Genomic DNA, 8983 nt, shown 5'->3' with positions numbered 1-8983 from the left:
ACATGAAATTTGTGAATAGAAAAGAAGGAATGGGCATGCATCAACAAAAGTATGAGAAAGAACTGCTGGAAATATTTAAGATGACTAAGTGTAAAGTAATCACAAATCCTTCAGAGACAAACACTAAGCTGGATGAGTATGCAAGTGAAGAGATAGATGCCACATTCTATAAAGAAATGGTTGGATCACTAATAACAAGTTAGATATATGTTATGTAGTAAGTATAGTGAGCAAATTTATGAGCAATGCCAAAGAAGCCTAATCTAGTAGTTGCAAAGAGAATTCTTAGGTATCTCAAATGAACCTTGAAGTCAAGCTTGAAGTTTCCAACTGCTAAAAGTGAAAGGAGAATAGATTTGATTGGCTATAGTGATAAAACTGATAGAAGAAGTACACCTGGTTATGTATTATTATACAATGAAGCAGTTTCTTGGTGTACAAAGAAGCAGTCAGTCACTGTGTTGTTCTCCTGTGAAGCTGGGTATATAGCTGAATCATTTGTCTCATGCCAATCAATTTGGCTTTGACTCTTTGTTGAAGGAGCTAAGGTGTGATGTACAAAAATCTATGAAGGCGATGATTGACAACAAATATGCTTGACTAATAATCAAATTTAATATTGAAAGAGGCAAGTATATTGAGATAAGATTTCATTTCATAAGGAAGAAAGTGATGAAAAACATGATAGAAATCATATGTTGTCCTACAAAGGAGCAATTGACATATGGCTTTACAAAAGCCCAGAAGATTGACGATTTTGAATATTTGAAGAGTCAATTAGGACTTGTAAATATTTAATTTATTTTTTTTGGGTGGGGGATGATGTAATAATTTTAAATGAGGGTTATAACTAACTAGGAGTTGGTTATGTAGTTAATTAAATTGGTTAAATGTATAATATGGTTACTAATAATAATTCAGTATGTGGTTACTAATAATTCAATATAAGGATACTGATAGTTCAACATGTGGATAATGATAATTCCATATGTGATTACTAATAGTTCAATATGTGTTTAATGCTAATTATGCATGTGGATAATGATAATTTCATACGTGATTACTAATAGTTCAATATGTGTTTAATGCTAATTATGCATGTGATTACTGTTAACTTTGTATGTGATTATTAACTAGATATTAGTTAGTTAGTAGTATGATTCTATATAAAAAATATGTTTGTAAAAAATCAATTCTATGATATAATTTTCTCTCTCTTTTCTAGTTTTTTTCTCATTCCCATTTCTGTGTTACCTGATTTGCATGTAACACCTTTGTTGTGCCATTAAATACAAGGTATAATCAACTTGATTCAAAGGAAACTATTGAGCTTTATTAGACAAGCGTTTTAAAACAAATTCTCCTCCGTAGAGTGTCCACTCAAATTGAAATTATTCTGTACCCAATAGTGATTGATCACAATGAAAAATGACACAAATTTTACTTATTATACTTATAATTTTTAAATTCCTAGAGTTGCCACTTCGGGAAGAGCTTTCTACATGTAAAAAGGCACAGAAAAGCTAAGAATGATGAAACTAGATAGCAAAGGGCATAGGAGAGACCGGTGAGTGTGAGTGTGTGTGTGAGCTCTTGCATGATCAATATTTATAGACTTCTAAAATTCTTTTGATGACTGAATATAATTATTTTAAGGAAAAAACTAAATGGTGCGAGAAATTAGATGACGAAATGCAGTGAACGAACTATAATTGTTGGATCACCGTTTATCCGTATCAAGTCATGCATGTATTCATTCGTACCATATAGCAATTCTCTTAATTTAAATACATCACCTAGATTTTGATCTATAGACTCCGCTCGGAAAAAAGTTACTTCCCGGGGGAAGGAAGAAAGATAGCAGGTTGAATATTGCAAGAAAAGCAAATGATATCAACGTTTCATTCTGTTCTGAAATAATAAAAATAGGATGCCTTGGAGAATGCAGATCCCATATCTAATCCTAATATAAACCCACTTGCAGATCTAAACAAAACTATAAATTCCAGCAAGAAACAAAGGGTCATATCTAGTCCTATAATAAATACCACTAGCAGATCTAAGCAAACTATAAAATACCAGTAATAAACAAAGGCTACTGATAGCCACATTTCCTGATGACAACATGTTTGGATGAATACAGATCAGTGAGAACTGAGAAGCCTTTGATTTAATACACTAGGTTTGCTTGATTTTTTCCTTCCATAAAATCTCATCTTATAGTAGAATAGGTGATGAACTCTCTTGAAGTAAATTGAAATGGCTGCTGTGGAATGGGGTTCCTGCAATGTGGGTTTACATAAAAAAGCAGAAATATTGTAACTGTATGTCTAAGAAAATGATTAAAAAGCATAAGGAGACATACGGTCTAGGCCCATAAACTTTGATCTGCCGCACATGAGTATCCCTTCCATTGAGATGGTTTGACAACACAGCAATTTGTAACATAAATGTGTTGACAAAAGTTTCACTGCAATGGTGATGAAAGGCAATCATAAGATGCTATCAAAAGAGAAAGAAATCCTCGAGTTATATTACATGGTAATTTAATTTCAGTTAGGCTTCACTGGCATATTGAATTCCAGTATAAGAATCAAGAGCAGAATCAAACGGTCTAATAAACAAAAATAGAACTGTTTAGTTATTGGATTTGAATCAACGATTGATATTTAAACATACTCATGATTTGTTATGCTATGTACATATAATATAATCCATTGATTTATTCATGACATTAGTCACTTTAGAGCGATCATTACACTCATTTTATGTATATTATTTACCAAACACATCTTCAAACTAGTAAATCAAAGGACACACAGCACAAGGAGCAAGAGTTAAAAGAAAAAGTAGCAAAATTTATGCATCAAAAAACAAGGAACCGATCACTGCTTTAGAAGATTAGTTATTAGATTACATTGGTTCGCTTCATAAGTGTACACATCAAAATCACAGAACAACTAGCAGGTTAGTTCACACAGTATGTAAAGTTACCACTTACTAGCTTTTGACAGAGTAAGAAGACAACAAACAACATGTGAGATTGAGAGAAAACAAAACAAAACAAAAGAAAAACAGTTACCGGGGATCAAGTCCGGATAATGAAAGATAAAGCCAACCGGTTGGTTTCACAAGTTCCACAGCCTTTATCTCCTAAAAAATAAAAATTGTTCACAAATTCAGAATAACCGAATTGATGATCAGTCAAAAACCAATATCAATAAAACAATCCTCAACTTCGAACACTTCAAATCAAAGGCGTCTCTCGTGTTCGACACACAATACCAAAACACATAATTACATTTAATCAGTTCCATTTTCTCAGAATTTCACTAGAAACTAAATGGAAAAAATTGCCATGCCAATTCAAAAACAGAATTTGAAAGACCTTGAGGTTGTGAAAGCCGTCTCCGGCACGAATCGAAATCTTACTGGGAGTGTAACTCTCATCAAGCTTGAAATCCACATATAGTACAACTAACTGCAAAAACATCAAAACAAAACCAAATTTCCACACAAAAAAAACTATTTCTTAGAATCTAAAATCTGATAAAATAATGAAATTGATAGTACTAGTATATAGTTAGTTACTTGTAATCGAACTTTCTTTTGGAATTGAATGTTAACAAAATGAGGTTGAGCTCCATCGGATCTGAAAAAAAAAACGAATTGAATGAATGGAATTATGAAAATGAATGCATGAGAAGATGAGTGAGTGAGAGTAACTGCCAATAGGTCTCGAGATTGTCATCTCGAAGAGAAGAAACGCCGTTGCCGGGTTTGCAGGAACTGACGCTCCAGGCGGCCTTTTTCCCCAATTCTCGGAGGTCGTCGTCGACAGTCAATATCTGGTTGCCGCCGCTTAACTTTCCTTCTTCTTCACCTTCCGATGATTCCGCTGCCATTTCTAAACTCATGATGTGATCCTCTCTTCAGTTGAAGGTTGTTTGAGAGAGATTGACAAGTCAAATTTCAAATTTTGATTTATCTTTAAATGTGCCGAGAAATTGCGGGGAGATAGAATGAACCTTTTTTTAAATTTCAATAATACCCTTTTCTTTTCAATTGATTTTGTTGGTGTGTTCATAAATTATTTTCCGGATATTTAAATTAATCTAATTAATTCAACAACTAAAATATTGAATTAAGTAATTTAATTTATTTTTTAATACTATTTTGTTCTTTTAAAAGAACATTTATACCCTCTCCTATTCTCATCTTCATAAAACCTATTTTAAGAATAACTAAATTGGTTTGTTCTATTTAATTTTTGGTACTAGTTTGATCATTTCCTAACTTTGAAATTATCAATTTATGTATATTGTATATTTTACTATGAGTTTAGTTGCCAATAACCTATACTCAAATAAATATTTATAAAACGGAGAAAACACAGTAAGCTTAATTCCAATCTCTTCTCATAGCCACAACAAAAACATACAAGTTATACTCTATACTGTATCACATAAAATTATACAAGTGATGCAGTATAGAGTATAGGCCATTCAAAATACATATATTATTCAACATAAGTCATATATTACACAATACCAATGGGAATATCAGCTCTCCGCCCAACCTAAGAATATATCTACAACCAATCCATCCATCCCTCTAGCATCTTGCCGTATACATTTATATCATATAAAAAAACTATGCATCATAGATTGTCAAAAAAACTAGGCATCATACAGCCACAAGTTACTGTGCAATATTATGCCGCAACACACATTTTGAGAATATTTTGATCCCATAAATGCTACAAAAATTAGATTAAGAGCAAGAAAGTCATATGTCCTATAAGGAAAACTCAGTTTCATCTCTTGTTTTTTGATGCAACTGAACTTGATTTTCCCATCTGTGACAGTTTCTTAAAAAATGTGGGCTTCTTTGATGATTTCTTTTCTTCAAAGACTTCGTTATGATCTCGAGAGTTGTTGGGATTTGGCTCAAAGCAATCTTCGTACTCGACATCCCTCAAAAGTCGGAGTAGTTCCAACGCCTTCGCCTTTGTGCTATCGTTTCCCTCATTGGAGATATTTACAAGATATGGTATGATACCCTCGTACATAACCAACTCACAGTAATCCAAACGTTGAGAGCACAGAGAGAGTACAATAGCCAGTGCCGGTTCCTTTTCCTCTTCAGTGCCGGACCCAAGTATTTCAACAACACATGACATGCATCCCTTTGTTTCAACAACAGAAACCCTACCATCTTCAGTATCAAAAAGGTTTTTCAGTATACATATACAGTCTCTTGAGAGGAACTTGTCTTCAAAAAATGGTAGTAGTTTTGGGATGCACCCAAGAGACACCATGTAAGAACAAAGTGAGGTACTGGAAGAAAAATTGCACAGTATTCTAATAGCTTTCCCCTGGTACTCTTTGTTACCAGAATCAAGGATCTTTGAAACATAAGTCAGTGCACTGGAAGCTGCAATGTTAGCTTTATCAGACCAATGGTTTGACAAAACTTCCAGAATGGCAAGAGCTTCTCCAATCACTTCTGACTCTAGGAGACTTGCCAACACACTGCAAGTATCTTCACTTAAGTTTGCCACACCATTTCTGCATGAAAAACACAATGAAGTCATTCCAATAGTGATCTACAAGTACCTAGCAATCTACAAGTACCGAAATAGCGAAGGCAAGAGAAACTGTACCTGCAGTATTTTGTAAATTCCAACAGTAACTGACTTCCACTTCTCAAAGCTTTTGTGTCATGCTTATCATATGCAATTTTCAGAAATCTCACAAGGGGGTCGATAAAATTCTCAGCTGAAAACGTAGAGCAAAACGCTTGGTAATTGCATTTGAAATTTATTTTCATATCTTCGACGACTTGGCTTTGCAAATCCCATTGACGCTCGTGAAGTTTAGACAAGGGCGTCAGATATGTGTCATGTATCTGTGAATGAGATTTCTGGTCGCGAGACCCACCTCTAGTCTTGACCAACATTGAATTTAAGCCATGACTAACCTTCACAAGTGAGGAATCTGAATTATAACTGTTATCTAACGATCCAAGTGACATGTTACTAATATCCATTGCCAAATTCAAGCCATTCATGGAACTTCCAAAACTCCTAATGGAAGTGACGGAAGCTTCCCACGAGCGAATGTCTTCTACTCGTCTGCTTGGGTTAGGAATGGAGACTCCATTAGCTTTGCACCATTTTGATATTAACTCCTTTAAAGCAACGTTGGGAGTCAACGACATATGCAGCAATTCCTTTTTCGTTTTCGGGCATATAACATTACCCTCATCAAACCATTTCTGTATCCACATCCTTTCGTATGTTTCCCCTGAAGCAATGACAACAGGATCATAAATCAACCTTAAAGATATAGGACATGTGTATTCCTCCGGGGGTGCAACTCTACTTGACTCGCTGGCAGGAGTTCCATAATGATCATGGTTCAAATACGGATCTGACTTCACATGATTGGAGGATAAAGAATCATGACCAGAGTTCTCAGTTGTTGCTGGTTCTTCAGGACGAGAATAGACCTCCATTTGTTCTCCTATGATTGACTTCCTATGAGTTATCAGAAGATACAAAAGATTTTTCAAGATCATCTTTTTATTTTCCTCTTTTGGTCCAAGTTTATGTAATAACTTCCTAATAGATCTAATCTCTATTATGATGGTTGTTGCGGATGTAATATTAAGTCTCGCCGCCACAAACTGGAGAGATTTAATGTCTGAATTTTCCTTTGAATCGTTATCTGAGGTTGAAGGACCTTGCTGGAGCAACTCTCTCGTAACCCTTCCAGCCTCTTCATCAACAGAATCCAGGGCAAATGTCACACACCTAAGATCATCAGTTATTCGAGAAATCTGCAAGAGACAATGCAATGGAAACTAAAGCATTAAAAAAGAAGAACTAGTAATGAAAATAAAATAAAAATTCATATACCATAAACTGTATCTAGACATATGCAGCTATCCCCATTACCGAACTAGGTAACAAATTCTTCAAAATTATGTGGATTGTTTACGAATTTTAATAACCAAATTATGACTAACCTCTACAGCCAACATAACAGGAACTATATCCTGAATCTGGACTAAGCTTTTCTCTAATGACTTTCTTGCTTTTTGGCATTTTGACAGTATTGACTCCCCTGTTATTGCCTGTCAGAAATAAAATTATAACCAAATAAATAAGCACGCGACACGGTAGCATAGAATCATTGATAAGATTGTACATATACAACTTTAGTTGCTCAATATGTTATGATAGAACAACATTAGAGATTCTGTATAAAAGTTCAAGAACTTTCATGAAAAATAACTAGTGGTCTTGTTCCTGAGTTGCTTAAGATATAATACACACAGAATAGTAAAGTTCATATAACTTTTTCCAGCTGAAAATTAATAAAAAGAGCTACACACCAGGTAGAGTATACTAGATTCAGAGCAATTTTGCAGAAGCTGTTTAGCTTTATCAAGTGTACTAGTTAGCAAACACAGAGCTGATATTCCTGATGAGGACCGAGGGCGCGTTTCCTCTATCTGCGGAAATATCCTTAGGACTCTAGAAACTAATTTCCTGAGTTCTGAGCATAATCTCCGATGTACCTTTTACCATGAATTGAAATCAGTAAAATACTCGGTTCCAATATCCAAATGATGTTAAAAAAACACTCACATATCCACAGCAACATAATTGAATTGAATTATGGTAATTGTTATGTACCTTAAAAGAGCGGGGATCTGGTAATGGCTCTACCACTTCACAACTATCAGTTCCCATTCAAGGGAGTGGTGTCCTTTGCTACAAATGAGACAGAGAAAAACATGCATATACACAAAATAATCAGTTTTACGAGATGGAAAAACCCTAACTATTTCAAAATTGGAAACTTTTAGAGCCAAAAATGAAAATAAAAGCTGCAAAATAACTTCAGTTACATGATAGAAAATAAAAACAAAACGAAAATAGACAGAAATAAAGAAGTTACCTAGTATTACAACGATTGACGGTGAGAAGAAGAAACAAGTGCTGCTAAAATGGAAAATTCCAACAGAACAAAATGAAGACTTTTTCAAAAGAACGAAATCACTCAATTTGTAGACATTTCAACGTGTGTTTGGTGAAGCTTAAGCATGATGAACAAAGCGAAAGTGTTCCAATTCCAAGGATCTTGACTGGAGTAAAGTAGGAAGTGCGCGAGTAAAGTAGGAAAATTTGAAATGATTAGCGAAATGAAAGCATGTCCTTTACAACAAAACCAACTAGAGATAATAATATGATGAGTTTCAAGGAAAGAAGTAAGAAGAAGAAAAAAGATGAAAAGTAGGAAGGAAATGATTTATTAGAAGAAAATAATTGTGATAAAAAAAGACCAAGTCGATGAAAGTGGAAGGAAAGTGTGATGTTTGACCAGTGAATAGAGACAACTCCACTCAAGTGAAGAACCAAAGATACTTGTCATGATGATAAGGTGACGGGTTTGTGAGGGAAGGGTGTGATTAATGTTCATGGTACACAACAAACATGAAATGTACTATGTGGGTCCTATAGCTAAGGTGGCTGTGAGGGCTCACTTTAGGAAACTTTTAAAGCAATATATATATATATATATATATATATATATATATATATATATATATATATATATATATATATATATATATATAAAGTGGGGATTAATTTATCAATAAAAATAGCTAAAACACATTAGTGTGTCATTTTCTTTTCCCTTATATTTGTCTCTTTTGTAAGATGTTGTGTAGATTTTTCCTGACATTCTTCGGCATAACAAAACCAAAAACAGTCTATAAGTATGAGTTTAGAGAAGGCAACACCCCACTGTAGCGGGGTATTCGTTACCATTAGAGATATTAACTAAATCCAAGGTAAATCATACAAGTCAAGTCACCACCGCACTTCTATTTATCCAAAGGAATGATTAGAAAGCGAACAAAAACCTAAAAGTTTTATCGAGTCAAAAACTAGTAAAAATGTCAGAGA

The 8983-nt window shown here is 34.2% G+C and overlaps 2 protein-coding genes across 2 annotated transcripts; both read right to left on the bottom strand.

Moving 5' to 3' along the window:
• Positions 1–1824: 1824 nt before the first annotated feature.
• Positions 1825–4074, bottom strand: LOC127074590 (anaphase-promoting complex subunit 10). Its single transcript, XM_051015914.1, has 6 exons — positions 3727–4074; positions 3592–3652; positions 3389–3481; positions 3083–3153; positions 2366–2470; positions 1825–2282 (listed from the first exon to the last, which is right to left on the bottom strand). Exons 1-6 carry the CDS (start codon positions 3915–3917, stop codon positions 2213–2215), a joined length of 591 nt encoding a protein of 196 aa, XP_050871871.1. The 5' UTR covers positions 3918–4074; the 3' UTR covers positions 1825–2212.
• A 327-nt stretch (positions 4075–4401) lies between these two features.
• On the bottom strand, positions 4402–8451 carry LOC127074589 (U-box domain-containing protein 5). Its single transcript, XM_051015913.1, has 6 exons — positions 7971–8451; positions 7706–7783; positions 7402–7587; positions 7033–7140; positions 5666–6843; positions 4402–5570 (listed from the first exon to the last, which is right to left on the bottom strand). The coding sequence occupies exons 2-6, from the start codon at positions 7760–7762 to the stop codon at positions 4817–4819; spliced, it is 2283 nt and encodes a 760-aa protein (XP_050871870.1). The 5' UTR covers positions 7763–7783; positions 7971–8451; the 3' UTR covers positions 4402–4816.
• Between the last annotated feature and the right edge of the window lie 532 nt (positions 8452–8983).

This window comes from Lathyrus oleraceus, chromosome 4 (genome assembly GCF_024323335.1).
Source record: "Lathyrus oleraceus cultivar Zhongwan6 chromosome 4, CAAS_Psat_ZW6_1.0, whole genome shotgun sequence".
Classification (NCBI taxonomy): Eukaryota; Viridiplantae; Streptophyta; class Magnoliopsida; order Fabales; family Fabaceae; genus Lathyrus; species Lathyrus oleraceus.
The sequence above is the reverse complement of the archived record's forward strand: the minus strand, read 5'-3'. Positions and strand labels throughout refer to the sequence as shown.

Coding starts and splice junctions, on each gene's coding strand:
- LOC127074590 (XM_051015914.1), bottom strand. CDS start 3,917: ATGAGTTTAGAAATGGCAGCGGAATCATCGGAAGGTGAAGAAGAAGGA. Junction 3,482..3,591: donor AAAAGAAAGTTCGATTACAA/GTAACTAACTAT, acceptor ATGTTTTTGCAG/TTAGTTGTACTATATGTGGA. Junction 3,154..3,388: donor ACGGCTTTCACAACCTCAAG/GTCTTTCAAATT, acceptor TTTATTTTTTAG/GAGATAAAGGCTGTGGAACT.
- LOC127074589 (XM_051015913.1), bottom strand. CDS start 7,762: ATGGGAACTGATAGTTGTGAAGTGGTAGAGCCATTACCAGATCCCCGC. Junction 7,588..7,705: donor CAGATCCCCGCTCTTTTAAG/GTACATAACAAT, acceptor TCATGGTAAAAG/GTACATCGGAGATTATGCTC. Junction 6,844..7,032: donor CTGTTATGTTGGCTGTAGAG/GTTAGTCATAAT, acceptor TGTCTCTTGCAG/ATTTCTCGAATAACTGATGA.